Here is a 21,385-nt window from a genome sequence, read left to right on the forward strand (position 1 = left end):
CTTGTGTCTCCACTCCACCTGGGAAGCCAGTAGAAGAGGTGTGGGGCAAGTTACCTCTGACTCAGGCTAGAAAGGTTTTGGGAACCATCTGGTCAGAGGTTCTCTAACAGAGTGCATAAGAATCACCTGAAATAGACAAGTTTTTCAGGTTCCCTCCCTCCCCCAGGTCCAGGCTGCGGCTCAGAAATCTGTATATCTGGAAGGCATTCCAGGTGATTCTGATGCAGGTGAGCCCAAGCCATAGCTTGAGGAACACTGATCTGGACAACCCCTTCTCCAGCTCACAGATGGGGAGAAAGCAAGACCCCGAGGGCCCACGTGCTTCCTCCAGACCATATGGGATAAGGTCCAGAACTTGAGTCCCGCCTTCTTTCCGTGCCTACACTGCTCCTGTCTCCTCCCACACACTGAACCTGCCCAAGGGGCCCTGATGCCCAGACTCCACCGATTCCTCCTTTGTCAGGTCTCTTGCCCTACCCTTCCCTCTTACTGCCGCCACCGTAAACTGGACGTTAAGACACAGAATGGGGTTCCTTCAAAGGCCAGACACCTTCTGGCCTCCCTCCCATCCTTCCTCTTCCACCACCTACCACCCCCTACTCTCCTTAAAATGCAAATTACCCCCTGCCCCGCCCCTCCATCCATGGGACAAAGTGGGAAGAGCCTGGCCTCCCCCTCCATGCTGCCCCTGTTTTTTTTTTTTTTAATTTAGAACAATATTTATTAATGAAATATATTCACCTTAGAGAAGTCCATACAACACTCTCAGTATAATAGAATACTGTTGACACAATGCAATCATTATAGCTTTAACAACATGTTACCAAAAGGTGGACATACATGAAGCTTTTATTTGTGGTAGTGAGGGAAATAACATTCAACTCCAAAAAATGATGATGAGATACACAGGCGTCAAATTGCCTTCTCATATTAATAAAACGTGTAGATACAAAAATATTATTATTTTTGAGAGAAGTAAAAATCTATTCCAAGAAAACAATGTATCTTGATAATAATAGTCATAGTCTACTTTTATTGGGTGCTTACTATAGAACAAGTATCAATACTATGCTAGCCCGTTTCACATGGATCTTACCATTTGATCCTCACAGTAACCCTGTGGTTGGTGCCATCAGTAGAAAGTCTAATATAGGCCTTTAGAACAGCAACAATGCCTTCCTGTTGCACAATGTTAGTGTTTTGGGGGGAAAAAAGGCCTGTTGTGTCTCATGTTTTTCTCTCTGTATTTTGGGATAATTTAAAGTATTCGCTAAATATTCTTGAAAAAATTTTTTTTAATATTTTGTTTTATTTTGCATTTTTTGGTAAGGCAAGCATAGGATAAACATTCAAACTTTACAAACAGTGAAAAGTAACTCTTCCCTCCCAGAGCTGACCCCTAGTCCCTCAGTACTCCTTTCCAGGGGCCATTACTGTTTCAGTTTCTCCTGAATCCTTCTAGAAAAATTCTGTGCAAACACACAGTTACATTGTACACACATGGTGCCACATATACATACTATACCTGGCTTTTTTCATTTAACAACATAGCTTGGAGATGGGAGATGGGCCAGTATCCTTACTTATAGACCTGCTGCAGTCTTTTAATACATGACCCAACCTATCTTTCTGACCTTAGAGTCCATCCCTCCCCTGTAACGACTTCTCTACATGTTTTCCCTCAAATGCCATCTTGCTCTTTCTTGCCTTCATTCATGTGACACCATCATCAATTTGGCCAATAGCACTTCCTTCCCATCGTACTGAATCCTCCCCATCCTCCAAGGTCCAGTTGAAAACCCTCTTCCTCCAGGAAGCCTTCCTTGACCATCTAGTCCTAGCACTCTTGTCCTCCTCTGAACCATCAGAGCACTGAATCGTTTACTTGTTATCTGCTATTATTACCTATTATATTCTGCTTTGAATTGTGAGCTTTAAGTAATTCCCATCTACAGACCACAGCCTATGCTTCTAATTACCCACCCACTTAGCAACATGCCTTGCCCATAATAAGTACATAAGGGATGTTAGTAGCAGTGGAGCCATGCAATGCTAGAGCCAAGGAGACCTTGGCCTGGAGGTAGCTGGTTGATTAACTTAGGGACTTTTCTATGCCTCTTGGGCTAACAAACATCCAAAGGCTAACTAGCAAATCCAAGTCAGATCGTTCTCTGGATTCTGCTTCCTCTGTAGTAATCAACTTCCCTGCCTGTCATCACCCCTCCTGTGCCAACGAGGCCAGTTCCACCCTCCTGCTCCCCATAACAATCTCTCTTGCACATCCCTCGTCACTCAGTCCCAAACAAGACATTATTAACATTCCTGCGCTTGCCAGTGGACCCTAGAGCTTGACCCCCATCCCCACTCCAGCTGATGACCAAATTTCCCATTCATTGCAATACATGAGCTAAGCCGATTTCAAGCTGCTTATCTCGAAAACTTTTTGCAGACTTGATGTCCCTGTCTCTCCATTTAAGACAAGCATTCCTCTTTCACTAAGGACTGACCATCACTGCTTGGTCCACTGCTTGCTTACAAACACGGCAACGAGAAGTTAATTCTAGACCCACTGGCAGCTTAAGTTCTCGGACCTGAGCCTAACTTTCAGAAAGGAGCCCTTTATTCTTTGTTTACTGTAGAATAAATGTCCTACAGAGGAGAAGGGCACTCTCCTGCCTAGGGCCCTTGCAGTCTGAAGGTAACCTGGGCACCCTCACCTGGGCGGTTTGCAGGAATCTGAAAGCCTTACTCTGTGACTCGCAGTTCAAATGCACAAAGCAGGCTCAGCTCCTTGGAGAAAGAGCTGTCTGAGACCTGTGTGGAGCAAGTCTTTAGAGAGGACGTTGTGCCCTCTTTTAACAATACCAGAACTGCTCTCCCCAACGCCCCAAAATAATCTCTACAGGTCAAGAAGTTTCTGACTTTCTCATTAAATACATCCACCTCCTCAAAAAAGTATTTAAGATCTCTACTTACCTATATAGGTCCACGTGGATCCTGCAAAGGAGAAGAAGAAAAAAAAAGCAAGTAAGGACAACTGAGCTTGAACAAGTTAGAGAAAACATGACAGATTTTATTTTTAAATGGGTGAAATTAAAAGAAGGTGGATGCCCAGAACTTCAAACTTTTTCAACGTGGAGAAAAGGGAACCCTTATGCACTGTTGGTGGGAATGTAAATTGGTGCAGCCACTATGGAAAACAGTATTGATATATAGGTTGCTCAAAAAAATCAAGAACAGAACTGCCATATGATCCAGCAATTCCACTCCTGGATATTTATCCAAAGAAAACAAAAACACTAATTAGGAAAGATATATGCACCCCTATGTTCATTGCAGCATTATTTACAATAGTCAAGATATGGAAGCAACCCAAGTGGCCATTAATAGGTGAATGGATAAAGAACATGTGAGATATATATAGATATAGATATAGATATTCCATAGATATATATATGGAATATTACCCAGCCATAAAAAAGAATTAAATCTTGCCATTTGTGACGACATGGATGGACCTAGAGAGTATTATGCTAAGTGAAATAAGTCAGAGAAAGACAAATACTGTATGATTTCACGTATATGTGGAATCTAAAAATCCAAACAAATGAACAAACGTAACAAAAGAAACAGAGATACAGAGAATAGGTGGTTTCCAGAGGAGGGGTGCATGGAGGGAGGACAGAAATAGGTGATGGAGATGAAGAGGTACAAGCTTCCAGTTGCAAAATAAACGAGTCACTGATATGAAATGTACAGTGTGGGGAATATAGTCAGTAACTGATATCCTTGGATGGTGACATATTTTAAATGTATAGAAAAAAATCACTATGTTGCATAATAGGAACTAACATAGTGTTGTAGGTCAATATACTTCAAAAACAAACAAACTTACTCATAGAAAAAGAGGTCTTATTGGTGGCTACCGGAGGCAGTGGGTGAGGGCAGGGGGAGTTGGATGACGATGACCAAAAGGTACTAACTTCCAGTTATAAGATAAATAAGTACTAGGGATGCGATGTACAACATGCTAAATATAATTAACACGGCTGGACGTTACATATGAAAATTGTTAAGAGAGTCCTAAGAGTTCTCATCAGAAGGAAAAAATTTTTTTCTATTTAATTTTGTACCCATATGAGATGATGGGTGCTCGCTAAACTTACTGTGATCATCATTTCATGATGCATATAAGTCACATCGTTATACCGTACATATTAAATTTATACAGTGCTGTGTGTCAAGTATATCTCAATGAAACTGTAAGAAAAAAATTTTTTTTAATTAGAAAAAAAAAAGCAAAAAGCTTTTTCAGAGTCTGTGTCAGAACAACTGCTTCTCAGAGCAACTGTGCTCCCAGGGGAGACAAAGCACAAGGCAGTGATTTTGTGCAGGGGCCCAGGGGTTAGGGAGGGGGCTTCTTGATCAGAAGCCTCCCGTATATCGTAGAGAAGCCAAATGTCATCACCTGGAAATTTGGGTAATAAAGTCACGAGGCTCAAAACTCAAAAGCCACCAAAAGGTACACAGTGAAAGCAATTCCTGCCACCCGAGCTCCCTGCTGCATTAGACTTAGTTTCACCAGCTGATGGGAACACTTGCACAGTGTGACTGCACGCACAGGTCTCTGTATTCTGTCCCCCCCCCCCCCCGCCTTTTTTGCACACAAATGTTGACATACGGGAAACCCTGTTTTGCATCTTGCTTTTTCCCACTTAAAAACACAGCCTGGAGAAGAGTTCACCTCAGTACATAAAGAGGAGAAAACTAATCCCCAAAGGAAAGTTTTTCTTTGAGGAAGCTGCCACCCTCATCTGAGTTAGAATTCCAGGGGCAGTGGCAATGTGGAGGAGAGGTCCTGCCAGGTATATAACGAAAGTCACCTATCGCTTCCCACTCCACACCCTTCACTCATAAAAGCCCTTTGTGCCGACAACAAAACATAGTTTTAAAAAGTCATTGCATAAAGAATATACAAATCAATTTTCACTGCAAAGGAAAGGAGCTGTTACAGTGGAGGATTACTGGACCGAATGTCAATATTATGGCATAGTATGAGTGTGTTTCATGTTTGGTAATTGCAATCATTGTTGCTTTTGTTGTGGTCATCCATTTACAATGCTTGGTGTCAGTCTATTTATCTCTTGTAAAAATAAAATACAGTGTGTGTGTGTGAAAAGAAAAAAAAAGTCATTGCATAGTACACCTGAAACTAACACAACATTGTTTAATCAACTGTGCTCCAATATAAAATAAAAAATTTTTAAAAGTCGTTGCATAGATAACCAACAAGGCCCAGTGTATAGCACAGGGAACTATACGCAGGGAACTATCTTGTAATAACCTATAAGGGAAAAGAATCTGAAAAAGAATATATAGGTATATGTATAACTGAATCACTTTGCTGTACACCTGAAACTGACAGTATTGTACATTAACTATACTTCAGTTTTTAAAAAGTCATTGCAGAGCTGCGCTCTCATTACCCTGTTGGCACACCTCCCTCTTCATCTCCAGGAGGAGCCCGAGACCCCAAACTGAGACTCAGGGTGTCTCGGGACACATCACAATGAGGGGGCTGTTCAACTCCTATGTCCCTCCCTCCCAGCTTCTCCCAGTGCCTCTGAGATTCTCGGCCCACCAGGGTACTGATGCAAGAGGAAGACTCACATCTCCTTTCTCTCTTGGGAATGATTTGCAGTAAAACTTACCTGACCAACCATCTGGTAGTCACTTATCACCACTGGGCATTTCCTCCTCAAGCCAGTGGTGGTTTTCAAAAGCGAAAAGAGGATTTTGTTTGTTTTTTCTTTGTAAGCTGGTTTAATGTCCTATTTTTGTTGTTGTTCTGTTTCAATTCTTTGCCTCGGTCTTTTTAATTTTCAAATTCAATTGGCAGTTTTTTCAAATTACACTTGTACATGGTTTAAAGAGTCAGATGGCTCTATAAGGCTTTTAATAAAAATATTGGTCCCCTGACACTCCCTAGTCACTTTCCTGCTCCCTATGGCAACCACTGTGAATTCTTTTAAAATGTTTCTTTTGGCGTTATCTCATCTCTATAAAACATGCCCATGTTGTGCCTTCATGATTTGCTTTGGTTTAGGCATTATTTGTTGACATCCCACTTGGGAAGAGACGGATTGAGGGCTCTTTCACATACCTGCAACCCGACACCTCGTTTTATAGATGAGAAAATGAAAGTCCACAAGGCGAAGCGGAATATCAGTGCCTGCTAAGAAGCGTATCTCCACATTTCCCATCACTTCCCACGAACTTAGAGAATCTTTGAGTCTCCTTCCCAATCTTTGGGGTAGAGGGGGGAGTCCAGACCCCTTAGAGTATTTGATCAGTACTATGGACCTTTCCTCGTTAAAAATGCCCACTAACACAACATTGTAAAGCAACCATACGCCAATAAAAATTAATTTTAAAAATGCCCATAAGCTTGGACACAGAAAATTTCATGTACAGTTAACTTCAGGAGGTCAATAGAACCATGTTAGGTGTTTGTTTGTTTTTTTTTTGTTTTTTTTTTTTACTGTAAGCTTCTTTGCCATAAACATCTTCGCTGCTGCATAATTAATTGGCATTAAGACAATTTTTCTGTGAAAGATCAAATAACTAGTTGACAGTTTTGGATTGACAGTTTGGTTTCCACTGGTTGAAATGCATTAGCATTTCTTCCAGTTAGTGATGTTATTGATGGCTTTATCCAGCTGACCGATGACAATCATTTGCCCCAAGAGTTGGTTTCTTATTTTGAAACACACTACATTGGAGGAGAAAGAGGCTGAGGGCCTCGAAGGTGCAGAGTTGAGCCAACATCTCCCACAGAACTTTGAAACATCTGTCACTAGAGATGTGACAAGATGCCAAGAATACACCACAGGGTAGAGGCTTTCACAGTGCAACACAAAGCTCAGGTACAAACATGCACCCTTGTATTTGGAAACTGATACCTCTCTTAATGAAGGAAGAAATGTTAGCGAGAACGAAAAAGTGCACTGCCGAACGAGGAGATGAATCAACAAAGCAAAAGAAAGAAAAAGGTATGAATACTATGAATGACAGACTTGGAAGACGAATACTTAGGGACAAGCCACAAAATAAAATCAGTTATTTGCACAGTATTGCCATGAATCTACACACATTTTAAATGTATTCAAATATTTTGTATTTTGCAATAAAGTCTTTTAAATTGTTATTTATTTCTTATGTTTCATTATGTCCTTTTAAAAAAATTTTTATTGGAGTTTAGTTGATTTACAGTGTGTTAGTTTCAGGTGTACAGCAAAATGAATCAGTTATACATACATATATGCACTCTTTTTTAGATTCTTTTCCCATATAGGTCATTACAGAGTATTGAGTAGAGTTCCCTGTGCTATACAGCAGGTCCTTATTAGTTATCTATTTTATATATAGTAGTGTGTATTATGTTAATCCCAATCTCCCAATTTATCCCTCCCCTCTCCTTTCCCCCCGGTAACCATAAGTTTGTTTTCTACATCTCTGACTGTATTTCTGTTCATTATGTCCCTCTTGATATCCCTCTTTTACTTTTTATTATTTTATTTTCTACAGCAAAATTGCCTTATGGGTCAATTAGTTACGCAGCGAAAGTGCTTGCAGCAAAGATGCTTACGGCGAAAGTACACAGGGCCCCACAGACCCCCTGAAACTTACTATGGACCGGATGGGAGTTAATAGTCTCCAAATTAACCTCCTCTGAATTAGCAATTGGTTGACGACATCCAGAACTGTGGGGAGCCCAAACTTGTACGTGACCCCCAAGTTCACTGCTAGCCTTTTACTGAAACAGTAGTGAAAAGGAACAAAACAGCTTGGCTTTGGAACCAAGCTACAGAAGACTTCAAACCTCTTTTCTGAACATTTTCCCTCAGCGTTCTGTTTGAGGGCTTCTATTAAAATAGAATCATGGATTTCAGAGGCAAAGGAAGCCAGGTGATTGCCACTTAGCCAGGCAGAGCACTTGGAGGCCCAGGTTGTAAAATCTCACAAAGAACGGGGAGGTTTGTCCTCACTGCTTCCCTGAGAGACATAGGCCACTCGGTGATCCTGGAGGCCACCAGGAAAAACATCTGCTACCTCTGAGCAGTCCTGCCTTGGCCAGAAATTTTAATTGCACCTGCACCAAAATCAAATCATGGCCTTAATAACCTACATCTTCTGCTACTTTCCCCAAAGCTTGCTAAGCTGTGGTTTCCGTGTTGTTGCAGCTCTCATCCTCAGATGAGGAATCAGCATAATACTCTGGTAAGCTCAGGGCCCAGTGTGATCGAGTGCATCAGGGACTGTAAGGGCTCAGCTGGTGACACAGGACTGGGGAGTTGTTCTTAGAAAGCAGCAGCATCAGAGCAATCTTTCCTGCCCTCCTTTCTCTGAGCGAACCTGCTTGGCCCTCAGGACTTGGTGCTTTGGGTATAAAGGGCCGTGCCTGGAGGGGCTCACAAGCTGGAGTCTGGGGAGGAGAAGCACGGTAAAATGAAGGGGAGGGCGGGCTGAGTCAGGGGGTCTTACTGGATGAAGGTCAGGGCCCAGCCTGGTTCATTCAGTTCAGCCAGAACTGAAGGCAGGAAGACTTTATAAAGGAAGTGTGCCCCTTTGCTTTTTGGAAATGTCCTCTCCTGGTTTCCCACCTTTAGCTTTAGGGGCAAGGGTCTTCACAGAATTAAACTGACCCCACAGGCAGGCCAGGCAAAGGCCCCTGCGGTTACACCTCAGTAGCTTCCTGGGAGCACTGTTCCCTTTCCAAGAAGGTCATCTGTTCTATCCGGAGCCTTGGGAGGCCCAGCTGGATGCCTGTTAGAACCTGCAGACCCAGCTTATACTGGGCAAGGAGAATGTCCTGGGTGCCTTCGGAGGGAATGATGTTTACAGAGATTCGGGTCAGGGGTTCAGGGCCCTGCCTGCTTCCTGTCCTGGGTGCTAGAACCCACATCCATGCAGCCCAGGGCTGCCCAGCTCTCCACACCAGGCTCAGGCAAAGCGGGCTCTGCGGAGTTCATTGAAATGTTCCCCTGCAGCAACTGAGAATTCCTAGGTTATGTCTGGAAGATGCAAGCCTTCACCTTATTATGCCCCTTCCCTCCCTAACCCTGATGTTCCCCAGTGCCAACAGCTGGGAGTTTAAGTGCCCCAGGCGGAGGGCGGACCACACTCTCACCCTCCTGCCCAGCTTAACCCCCCTCCACCCCGAAACCTTGGGTTTAATACTGACACTTTACACCTCAGTGAGTTTTGCTTTGACCTTGTCCCTGGAGGCAATTAAAAAGCCAAGAAACCTGCCTGAGGCATAACAGAATAAAAGCTGTGTTCTTAGAATCAAGGGGTAAGCAGGCTGGCTCCTCAGTGTGGGGTGAAAGTAGATTTTTTACTGAAAACTTTCCCCAGCCCAACTGGGAGAAGGGGGAAGGGAGAAGAGCGAGGGGGAGAGGAGCGTACGGAAGGTCAGAGAGGCAGAGGGGGGAGGGAGAGCTGCCCCCAGAGTGAGGGGAGTAACAGGCTTTCAGGAAAGAGGGCCAGTAAAAGGGCTTCTCTCTCGTCCTGGAGCAGCTTGGAGCTCTTTCAAGTCAAACTTTGGGTCTCAGGGCAGTTTTCTTCAGAGGGGAATCTGTGTCAAAGTATGCACTTTTATAAATTAATTTCCACTTTTATGTAACTACTTTCTTCCACCCACCTTCTGCCCCACCAGACGAGGAAGATACTACCAAGCATTTCATGCCAGCTAGTGGTCTCGAACTGAATCAAGAAGAATGGCAAAGCTGCTGACAGCCAGGCTCCCCCTGCCTCCCCTTGCCCTGCCCCATGGGCACCGTGACCTCTGAGGGGAGGGGGCTCCAGCTTTCATGCTGCTGAGCAGGACCAATTTCCCACTGCCACCACCCAGCCCGGGAGGACGGATTGTCAGCCATTCTAGTCACTTTGGGCCCTTCTATAAGTGCTTCAACCAAGCCTGGGTCCAGGAATGGTCGCACCTACACATGTCCGTACAACTTGGGACAAACTGTCAAGGGCAGGAGCCACGATGCGTTACTCGGGAAGTTTCCGTAAGTCACCATCTACTGCCCCAGAAAAGCGCTCACCCAGCTGTGGAGAGGCAGGCAAAAGCCCTGAGCTTGGCTGCTCTCTGCAACTCACTGCCCAGACCTGAGCCTACAGATAAGGCCCCTCCACCTCCTCCTGCTACTGGCCGGGCACCACCAGCCTCCAGCCCTTCAGGGTTCAACGCCCTCATTACACTCAGAAATAAGCTGTGTATGCTCGTCTCAGGGCACGTACACACACACGCGTACCAGAAGGAGAGCCCTTCTGGAGAAAAATAACGATTAAGGATGGGATGCATCATTCCTTTGACTTGGAGGTGAAACAGTGGTAAAGAGCCTCTCCTCCAAAGAAAAGCACCCACCACTGTGCAAACCCTCCCTGGTAGAGGCTGCTCAGCACGCCCCGGTCACTCCACCACGTGCACGTGGATCGGGGCGCATTATTTGAAATCCCGGCTCTGTTTCTCCTCCCCGGTTATCAAATTCCCAAGCCACCTCTCTAGAGCTGGGAATGCTCCGAGAACACACAAACATATTTGAGTGCGAAGACGACGTGCGCCCTGGCAACCGGAGCAGATCCTGCATTCCACAGGAAAACGAAGCATCCTTTGTAAAAATGTGCGATTTTGAGACCATGCAGGTCCTTCCCCGCTCCCCCCAAATGATTTTTATCATTAACGAGCCCCGTGGAAATCCTTCTGCCCAGGTGTGGCTGAGCACGCTCGGGATTGTTAGGAAAGAAGAAACTTTACCGTTGAGTGGGGTTGGGTTAGAAGGCTGTTCCTTTAAGACCACGAGCAGGAGGACGGCAGCCGCGTGCACGCTGCGGAGGGGCATCTTCGGGCGGCTCCTCCGGGCAGGAGGCGGGCGCGGGCTGCCGGCAGCTGGGCTCCTTCTCTCTCTCTGGCTCCGGCGCTGGGGCCGGCGAGGGGCGCGCACCGGGACTTCGTGCGCGAAGCCGGGGCGCCAGGGCGAGCACGTCTGTTCTTTGTGCTCCTGGCTTCCCGCGGGCTGCTTTTATGGAGAGACTCAGTCCTAAACACATGATGTCACCGGGTGGAGGGTGGCGGGAGAACGCCCTGCCTACGGGAGGTCTGGCGCCCTAGTTCCAAGGTGAGTTGTAACCCTGGCTTCAGCAGCTCTCCGCGGGACGGCGGCTCGGGCGCTCCCCGGAGCCGGGGCTGACCTGGGAACCCGCTTCTCCGTGGGAGCCGCGGGCAGGCGTGGGAGAGATCCGCCTGCCTTGGCCCCGTCGGGAGGGGGTGCGTCTAGGGACTCGCTTCAGTGGCCACGGCCTTGGTCTGTCATTGCCCTTACTGAGAAGCCCCCTTAGTACAATGCCATCTGGGCAGGAGCCTCCTTCTGGGCCCCTGGACTGGGCACACTTTGGGGACTGGACGACACAGGTGGGGTTTGGCGAGGGCTGCGTTCAAATTACGAACTTCTGTGGACGGTACAGTGGGTTCTGATAAGGTCTTACCTTTGAAATTTAGACGCCAAGAAATTAACAGGTACATAGCACAGTGGGGATACACTGTGACATAGAAATAGATATACAGATAAATAGACTAAATAAAATAAACAGCTTTACTAAGCAATTAGACTTTCCTCTCATAACAGGTAAGTAGGCAAGGCTCATACTAGTTCCTAATATCAATAGTTCTTTAGGAAGCTGGGAGGGGGACGTCCTTTCTCTGGGGGTAGTGGTGAAAGAAGGGGACTTAACATTATTTATTGAGGACCTACTCAGTGTAAGGCTCTGTACCAGGTGTTTTGCATCTTGGCTTAAATCGGTGTCTGAGTTCTGTTTTCAGCGCAGATTATCATCACCTGTTGCTCCTTTCTGCCCACTGTCCTCACGTATCCGTATTCTTTTAAATATGTGCATACATCTAGTCATATACTTGGCGGTTCTGATCCTCTTCGTGTTTAGTCCATGTTCAGTTGTTAAGTCAAAGGTCTTACTAACTTGCTGTCCCCAATGCTCACTAAATCTTCCTGGTGCTGTTACTGCCGCTTGCCGTTCCCACCACTACCCTTGTCATTTGTGCTTCTGGCTTCCCTGGGTCCTCCGAACGTGTCTGCCCTGCTCCCCATGCTGGGCTCTGTCTCCTTCCTGCTCTGTGACCCTGCCTATTCTCTTGGCTCCCTGCTGCCTACAGGTATTGCTCAGATCACATGGTCTGCTGAAGGGTGCCCACCCCCAGCCCTGGTATATGACCTTTGGTTTTGTTACCTGGACCATCCTGCCTTCTTCTCTTGGCCACAGCGGCCTGACCAGCCCGCACCTCTCTGGTCTCTGCTGACCCTCAGCCTAAGTGGACTCTCAGGCTGGCCTCAGTGACCAGAGAAGCTGCTTGTCCGTGGTAGTTTTGGAGGGATAGAGCAGCTTGTCTGCTGAAAGCCTCCAGGAAGCACATGCCACCCGCATTTCAAGGGGTGCTACTGTTCTGTCCCTATCCTCTCAGCTATCGTTTGGGTTAATAAAGGGCTTTGAAGTCTTTTTAGGGAAGTAGTTACAAAGACAATCTTGTTACAAGCACTTTCAGAGGATGGTAGACTTAAGGATGACCTTTTCTGCCTGTAACTCTTGATCAAGAGCCACACCTCCGGGTGGTGAGTGAGCATTTCACTGCGGTTCTTGAAACATTCACGTCTCTGATTTGTCATCAAGGTCTTTAAAAGATGAAATGTACTGGAGTAACACAGAGGTTGGGGAGGAGCCACTGAAGGTTCAGAAATGCACACCATGGAGGTGAAATCACTCACCCCACATTTTCCTATATAACGTCCAGCGGTGTTAATCGTATTTATCACGTTGTACATTACATCCCTAGTATTTATTTGTCTTATAAGTGGAAGTTTGTACCTTTTTTTTTTTAATTGATTAATTAAGTTTTGGCTGTGTTGGGTCTTCGTTTCTGTGCGAAGGCTTTCTCTAGTTGCGGCAAATGGGGGCCACTCTTCATCGCGGTGCGTGGGCCTCTCACTGTCACCGCCTCTCTTGTTGCGGAGCACAGGCTCTAGATGCGCAGGCTCAGTAGTTGTGGCTCACGGGCCTAGTTGCTCCGCGGCATGTGAGATCTTCCCAGACCAGGGCTCGAACCCGTGTCCCCTGCATTGGCAGGCAGATTCTCAACCACTGCGCCACCAGGAAAGCCCGGAAGTTTGTACCTTTTGACTGCCTGCATCCAGTTCCCTCACTGCCCCCACCTCTGATAACCAGAAATCTGATCCCTTTTTTCTGTGAGTTTGCCTGTTTGAAGTATAAATGACCTACAGGTGTGATTTTTTTTTTTTTTTTTTAATCCTAGGGTGTCAGAGGGGGGAAAACTCACGCAGAAATGAACAGAATGACCAAACTTCTAAAACATTGAAGCTGAATATCAAGCCTCCCCATCCCACTCCCCAGCAAGCAGCACATACCTAACCAGCTTAAGACCCCAACTCTGGGATCCCTCCCTGCCAGAGGCTTCCTGAGGCCTGTGTAACTGAACATGTTTGGATTTGCCTTGCCATCAGCAGATGAGGCTGCTGTCGGCTAATAAATAGCTCATTACTCAGTGGATTAAGGTAGAAAGTGGACCTTCAGCGCTCAAAAGATGGCACCAGGCCAACAAATGACACGCCCAGATGGAAGGCCCCAGGGAGCAGAGCTTCTCTAAAATGTTGCCATCTGGATCAACAGGAGGGCGAGGCTGCTGAGTCAAAGGGCAGAGGAGTGTGGAGGAAAGGAACACCGGATTTGGTGTCAGGAAGTCTAGACTGAAGGGCCTGCCCCACCACTTACTGGATGGCCTTGACAGTGATGCAACCTCCCTGAACTTCAGTATCCTGGTCGTCTCTAAAGTGCAGATTGTCATCCCGGCCGCTGGGGCATTGAGAGAATTGATATATGGCTGGAACGAGATAAGGTGGGTGGAAACTTTTCATTCATTCATTCATTCATTCACCCTCTATGTGCCAGGAACTGTGCTAGGCATAGTCCTTGCTCTTGGAGAGTGTGTAAACATAGAACAAATAATCTCATAAATAACCATGTAATTATGATTGTTATAAGCTTGATGGAAAGTTGATGTATAACCAGAAGGGGCCCACGCTGTCCTGGGGCTGTGAGGGAAGACATCATCAGTGTAAGGATTATATTTTATGACTTCCTAAAACCTTTGAAATGCACAGCTAATACCAGGCTCTTCTTTCTCAAAGCTGGTACCGTCTGGCAGTATTTGCCCTTTACACAAGCTAATCGTTGGCCTTTCAGGCATAAGGGTTAGAGTATAGAGATTTTTATTTCTTAAGGTAAGAATTAACTCTTCGGATAGTATCACTCAGTTGGGAATGCAGCTTTTGATGGGGCAAAAGAAAGGGCTGGTGGGAAGAGAACTAACATGTATTGAGTGCCTACTATTTGCCAGACACTGAACTTGGCACTTTATTCTTACAACAACCTGTGGGGATGAGTGTTACATTTGCCACTTTACGGATGAGGCACCTGAGGCTGGGAAAAGAGAAATCCCTTCCTTGCACAGGTTCACGAGGCTTGAGTAGCAGAGACTGAATTGTCAACTAGATAATTCTCTGTCTCCAAGGCCCAGGCAAGCTCTTTCCATGGCCGCCCTAACAAATGCTGCAAACAGGGTCGTTGTGTTTCCGGAGCCCTCTGAGATGTGGATTCTCCAGTTTTCTAGATGCTGTGATTGTTTTTGTTGATCCGGGGCACAGTGTACCACTTCTGGCAATCACATAATGCTCCACATGGGACATGGCTGTGTCCTTCTCCCGGAGCGCCATGGGGAGGGGCGCTGAGGGCCCCTGCACTCCGCTCCCTGCCCAGAGCATCTGCCCAAATGGGATACGAAGAACCTGACACCACAGAGCTTTGATTTGGTATGTTCTCCAGCAAAGGAGAACATGAGCCCAACCACGGAGTTCTTTGTTATATTAATGAGCTCTGCTTTGACTGGTGTGGGGTGGAGGGTGGCGTATGGAGGGAACGTGAGGGAGAGGGAAGGAAGAAGGAAGGAAAAGGCCAAGGGGTTTCCTTTGCCTGGGCCGAGACTGAGGGAACCCCTAGGCCAAGACATGCATGGACCCCTTGATCCCGGTGTGAATGTCTAGGTCTTTGAAAAAATGCAGTCACTTTTGTCTCTTTCTTCACATCTGCTTCTTCACTTCTGCAGCTGTGGCTTAGAGTCATAACCTCTGTGTGAACCCTAGCTACCGTGCTCAATTTCAGGCAGGATCAGGTGGAGGGCAATGTGACCTACAGGAAAGAAGGCCAGACTTGTGGCTCTGCCAGGAACCAGCTCTGGGCCCTTAGCAAGTCTCTGGCCCGGTGTATGCCTCAGTTTTCTGATCTGTACGTTGAAATAAGAATGTCTAACCCCACCCGGGGTTGTGAGTGTAGGATGAGACCATATATGGGAAAGTACTTTGGCAAACAAAAGCACTTGACATACATAAGATGTTCCTGAGAGTGGGCTTGAAACAAAAGAAAGTTGTCTTGATCTCAGTCTTGGTTTACTAACTTAAGAAAATGAAATCTGGATTCCAACCAGGGACCGTAAGTTCTTACCCAGCCCCTGCTACCAGTTTCCATGGTAACTTGTGACTCTGGTCTAATTATTTGTCCACGGACTCCAACTGCTTCCGTCGAGTAGGGAATGATGGCTTGTCACCGGGACTTTTATAAAACACTCTTCATGATTGATTAAAAATGACAATAAATCAAAATCCTATGCACAGGGAAAGTTAGCATTTTAAGTGAAAATAAACCTTGGTGCAATATGTGTTATCTCTTTCCAGGTAAATTATTCTGAAAACCATGGTTAGCTGATACCAAGACTGCTTAGGAGATATCATTAGACTATAATAGCTTAAGTTTTCTCACATCCATCTATCCTTTCACACCTGCTAGTTGGATCCACTCTCCTCTAACCTCAGAGGTTTGGTCCAGATCCTGTTCTCCTTGTTCTCAGTCTGAAGCACTGTCCTCTCTCAACCCTGTGTTTTAAATCATAGTGCGGTCACAGACCACATTCCAGCAAGCTCACAGGTGCCAACCTAAAGCAAATAGTCTTCATATCGATTCTGACAACTTCCACCAATGGTTAGGGAGGCCAAATGGTAGAGGGGAAAGAGCGTTGGCATCATATGAAACTGGACTTCGAAACTCAGCTCCACCACTCACTTCCTGTGTGACCTTGAGCAAGTCACTTAACCTCTCTGAGTCTCAGTTTCCTACTTTTTAAAGAGATGAAAGCCATAGAGTAAGTATACTGCAAAGAGGAGAGGGGAGGATTAAATATAATGAGCTAGGCATGTGAAGAACTTAGCGCAGTGGCTCATAATAAGCACTATGTAAATGTAGTTCTCTGCTGTAGAAAGGTCTTGGTTGCCTGAAGGGGGACTATTTCACCCCATAGTTCCTAGTTTGGGCAACCCCGCCAGCCTCCCTGGTTTGAGCAATCACACCAAATTCCGTGAACCCTAAGAAAAGAATGAGTGATTTCCAAGTAACACTGTCCCCCGCAATTCTACACATTGGCCTCTCAAAGAATGTAGTTTTTGTCATAACAAGCCAATCTCCCTACTGAAGCAGTGATGCTTTCTAAATCAGTAGACTCAGAACCACTTTACCACAGGAAATGCCCAATCACTAGACTCTTGGGGCTGGGAGGTATTCCTGAGCTCAGAGATGCCACGTACTATTGGAATAAGCTGGCAATTTCCTCTTGCTTGGATGCTCTAGTTCCGTGCAATTGCAGGAATGTATGAGCTTATCCCTCCTTTCAGTTCCTTTCAAAAAAAAAACTGGCAAACAACCCCCAGGTGCTTGCATTTCAGTTTGCATTGGTCTCCCCTGGTCTCTTATCCTTGAAATAAGAGTTTGGGGCTCACTTTGCAGTGGAATAAATTATAACTAGGTTACTTCTGTCTGCATCCTAGTTTTTTAACACAGGTATGCAAAACTTCTCTTTGATATTACATATCTGTTTTCTCGTCTCGACAGGGTTTTGTGGGGGTTAGAAATGATGACAGGATACAGAGAGAGTCCTTAAAGGGTGTTCAAAGAATCAGAAAATGAAAACTCAGAAACTTGGGCTCTTCAAATTTGGTTTCCTCTGGGGGGCATGCATGGGAAGGGGAAATCCCTCCAATACCTCAGTCACTCCGTTTTTATCATAGAGACTTGATGATAAAATTAAGTGGCACTTAATTCCAATGAGAATTTGTAAAATTCTTTTGAGATGTTTAAGAAGGACACTAAACTCCAAAATTATAAAGTGTACTTTGCCTGGAACTGTTGAGTTGGCTGTTTGTTTTTAGTGCAGGCAACAGACGTGTCTGTTGTAAGAAGGATCCCTGGGCTTATTCTACCTCTGAGATAACAAACAAGTTGACACAGGCCCACTTCATGGGAAAGATATCAATTCAGAGATCGTGAATAAGAAATCCCGTCATAATAGGTCTCATGTAACTAGCTGTCAGCGAAGAGAAGTGGTAAGAAGTGGGGACGAGGGCAGAGAAAAGTTATAGAAGGAAGAGTTCTAACTCGTAGCCATTGTCCAGACAAAAGGGGAGATGCAGGGAAGTGAAAGAAGGCGCCATGGGCTTCCACCGGGGGCTGAGCAACAGGGTGGTCTTGTGAAGACTCAATACAGAGTCTGATGCTGCACAAAGCATGCCAGCCCAGACTGGAAATGGAACATTTTTTTTTAATTGAAGTATTGAGTTACAATATTATATTAGTTTCAGGTGTATAACAGAGTAATTCAGTACTCCATTTAAATTTGTTATAAAATACTGGCTGTATTCCCTGTGCTGTACAATATATCCTTGTAGCTTATTTATTTTATACATTACTACATTTGTGCCTCTTAATTCCCTACCCCTATCTTGCCCCTCCCCACTTCCCTTTAAAGTTCCTGGAAACGGAACTTTAAACATTGAACTAGAACAGGGAAACATCTCAGCCAAGTGATTTTTATACACAAAGCTATTTAGGTGGAATTCGTAAAGGAAAAGAATTGCCCACTACTCCATCCAACCTGACAATAACTTAATTCTTGTACGTTCCATTTTTGTTCTTGTCCGTGTCAACAAAAAATATTTACCAAGTTACTACCAAGTAAATATACTGTATTTTGTATACTACTTTTTTGGAAACTAACAGTGGGTCGTAAGGGTTTTTCCACATTCCTGCATAGTCTTAAAAGATTTTTTAACATCAACAACACCTTGAGGCTCATGAGGAGAACAAGGAGGCCAGGAGGAGGGAATGTTCCAGATGGACGAGAGCTGGAAAAGAAGGGACCAAGAGGAGCAAGGGGAGAGCAGTGAAGAGACACTGTGGAAAACACCTTGGATTTTGGAAAACTTTTTATTATGGGAAACTTACAAATATATATAAAAGTAGAGAGGGACTTCCCTGGTGGTGCAATGGTTAAGACTCCACACTCCCCATGCAGGGGGCCGGGGTTCAATCCCTGGTCAGGGAACTAGATCCCACATGCATGCTACAACTAAGGAGCCCTCGAGCCGCAACTAAAGACCCAGTGCAACCAAATAAATAAATAAATTTTTTTTAAAAAAAGAGTTTAAAAAAAAAAAGGTAGAGAGTGTAGTTATAATGAGTCCCCATGTAGCTATCACCCAGCTCCAACAATGATCAACTCATGACCCACTTTGTTTCATGTCTACCCCCACCAACCCATCACCCCTTTCCCAGGTTATTTTGAAACAAATTCAGGACATCACATTATTTCACTGGTTGTCAAACTTGAGCGAGCATCAGAGTCCCCTGGGGACTCTGTTGTTAAAACAGGTTGCTGAGCCGCACGCCCAGAGTTTCTGATTCAGCAGTTCTAGGGTGGCGTTGAGAATTTGTATTTCTAACAAGTTTCCAGGTGATACTGATGCTGCAGATCCAGGGACCACACTTTGAGAACCATGGTATTATTTTACCTGTACGTACTTCGCTTTTAAAAAGGACTTCCTTTTTTAAAATAATTTTTAAAATTTTCAGCAGCTTTATTGAGATATACTTGACATACAGTAAACAGTACATGTTTAAAGTGTCTTAATTTGAAGTTTTGACATATGTGTATATCCATGAAACCATCATCACAATCAAGATAAAGAACATTTCTAATAGCCCCAAAGATTTCTTGTGCCCCTTTCTAATCCCTCAGGCTGTAGTACCGACCCACCCCAAACACCCCAAGAACCAGTGAGCTGTTTTCGGTCACTATAGATTATTTAAATTTTTTTAGGATTTTATCTATGGGGTCATACAATGTGTATCTTTTATGTGTGGTGGCTTTTACTTAGCCTAATCATCTTGAGATTTATCCATGTGGTGTGTGCATACATAGTTCCCACCCCCCGCCCCCCACCCCAGGAATCCCTTCTTTAAAAGGTAACCATGATGTTACCATCACTCACAAAAATCAATAATAGTTTCTCAGTATCACATTTTTCTTATTGTCTTCTTGGTGGTTTTACTATCCATTTGTTTGAAGTGGGCTCCAAACAAGGTCCATACACTGCAATAGGTTAAGACATCTCTTGAGATTCTTTTGATCTATAGGTATAATTTGAATTGGTAGCCTGAAGAATCATTTGAGCAGTAGCACAGAGAGATGTGCAGGTGTGTATTGTGAAAAGAGCACAGACTTTGGGTCTACATCACACTCTACCACTTACTAGCTAAGAGCGGTTGGACCTGTCATCTAAGTGCTCTGAGCCTCACTTTCCACATCTGTAAGAAGATAATAAGCCTATCTCATGGAGAAAGCTTGTGAGAATTATATGAAAATGAAGCCTGTGGCATGGTATCTAATACATAGTAGGGCTACGGAATCAGAAGATGTGGGTTTGTAGAAGCTTTGTGACCTTGGGCAAGAACTTAACTTCTCTAAGCTTCAGTTTCCTAATCAATAAAATGGAGCTAATAATAGTCTCTTTTATAGAGTTGTGAATGAGCTAATGGATATAAACATCTTAAGCATAGTATCCAATATGCAATAAGCACTCACATATTTTGTTGTTCTGAAAACACCAATTATTATTATTATTTTAAATTTATTTATTTATTTAGTTTTTGGCTGCGTTGGGTCTTTTTTGCTGCGCACGGGCTTTCTCTAGTTGTGGCAAGCGGGGGCTACTCTTCCTTGCGGTGCGCGGGCTTCTCATTGTGGTGGCTTCTCTTGTTGTGGAGCACGGGCTCTAGGTGTGTGGGCTTCAGTAGTTGTGGCACGTGGGCTCAGTAGTTGTGGCTCGTGGGCTCTAGAGCGCAGGCTCAGTAGTTGTGGCGCATGGGCTTAGTTGCTCCGCGGCATGTGGGATCTTACCAGAGCAGGGCTCGAACCCATGTTCCCTGCATTGGCATGCGGATTCTTAACCACTGCGCCACCAGGGAAGTCCTCTTTCTATTGTTTTAATTTTCATTTATCTGTTAGCTAGTGAGGTTGAGCATTTATCCAATAACTAGTGGGGTTGAGCATTTATCTAATAACTAGTGGGGTTGAGCAAAGCTAGTGGATTTTCTCATGTGAGTCACATATTCATAGCCTTTGCCCATTTTTCTACCGGGTTCTCTGTCTTTTTCTGATTGATTGTAGAACTTTCTTATATGTTCTAGGTAAGAATCCCTTGCTGGTTTTAGAAGTGTCAATTTTTTTTCCCAGTTTTTCACCCACCAGTTGATTTTGATAATGATACCCATCCTTATCATTATCATTAATTTTTTTTTACATGTACACATGCTTTTATTTTTATAAATAATAATGTGTATACAAATGCAAAGATACTGTAATCTATATACTATCCCACATATCAATATTATTTCACATGAAAATTTAGAAAATATTAGGAAGTATTTAATAAAGATACTATGGTATATGATACCTGAACATACTAAATACAAAAATAAATTATGTTAGCTAGCTATAGATAATAAATCTATGAAAGGAGAAAAAGCTATAAGTTTGGGTTTTTTTTTCTCTTGAATTTTATTTTATTTATTTTTTTATACAGCAGGCTCTTATTAGTCATCCATTTTATACACATCAGTGTATACATGTCAATCCCAATCTCCCAATTCATCACACCACCAACCCCACCCGCCGCTGCTTTCCCCCCTTGGTGTCCATACGTTTGTTCTCTACATCTGTGTCTCACTTTCTGCCCTGCAAACCGGTTCATCTGTACCATTTTTCTAGGTTTCACATATATGCTATCATTAATTTTAAAATAGTCGAATCCCTCAATTTTTTCTTTGGCCTCTGGTTGCACTTTTTAGGTCTTGTTTT

At 44.5% G+C, this 21,385-nt stretch overlaps 2 protein-coding genes across 7 annotated transcripts in view; one reads left to right on the forward strand and one right to left on the reverse strand.

The window, feature by feature from the left end:
- CA12 (carbonic anhydrase 12) overlaps window positions 1-11,070 on the reverse strand; it is a 61,577-nt gene extending 50,507 nt beyond the window's left edge. For 2 of the 4 annotated variants that reach the window (XM_068553228.1, XM_068553220.1), the window contains exons 1-2: window positions 10,823-11,069; window positions 2,977-2,997 (exon numbers count right to left, since the gene is read on the reverse strand). In XM_068553228.1, the coding sequence (XP_068409329.1) occupies window positions 2,977-2,997; window positions 10,823-10,907 (106 nt within the window). In that variant the 5' untranslated portion in view covers window positions 10,908-11,069. Of the gene's footprint in view, window positions 1-2,976; window positions 2,998-10,822 lie in introns of all 4 variants that reach the window. The other 2 variants (XM_068553237.1, XM_068553212.1) reach the window with 2 other exon arrangements.
- USP3 (ubiquitin specific peptidase 3) overlaps window positions 1-21,385 on the forward strand; it is a 301,215-nt gene that overhangs the window by 67,671 nt on the left and 212,159 nt on the right. Inside the window, exons 1-2 of one of the 3 annotated variants that reach the window (XM_068553183.1) lie at window positions 11,061-11,183; window positions 13,759-13,984. The exons of 1 other annotated variant lie outside the window; for it this stretch is intronic. The gene's annotated coding sequence lies outside the window, so the exon portion shown is untranslated. Of the gene's footprint in view, window positions 1-11,060; window positions 11,184-13,384; window positions 13,985-21,385 lie in introns of those variants that run through there. One more of the 3 variants, XM_068553176.1, reaches the window with a different exon arrangement.

Source organism: Eschrichtius robustus, chromosome 1 (genome assembly GCF_028021215.1).
Source record: "Eschrichtius robustus isolate mEscRob2 chromosome 1, mEscRob2.pri, whole genome shotgun sequence".
NCBI classification, from domain to species: Eukaryota; Metazoa; Chordata; class Mammalia; order Artiodactyla; family Eschrichtiidae; genus Eschrichtius; species Eschrichtius robustus.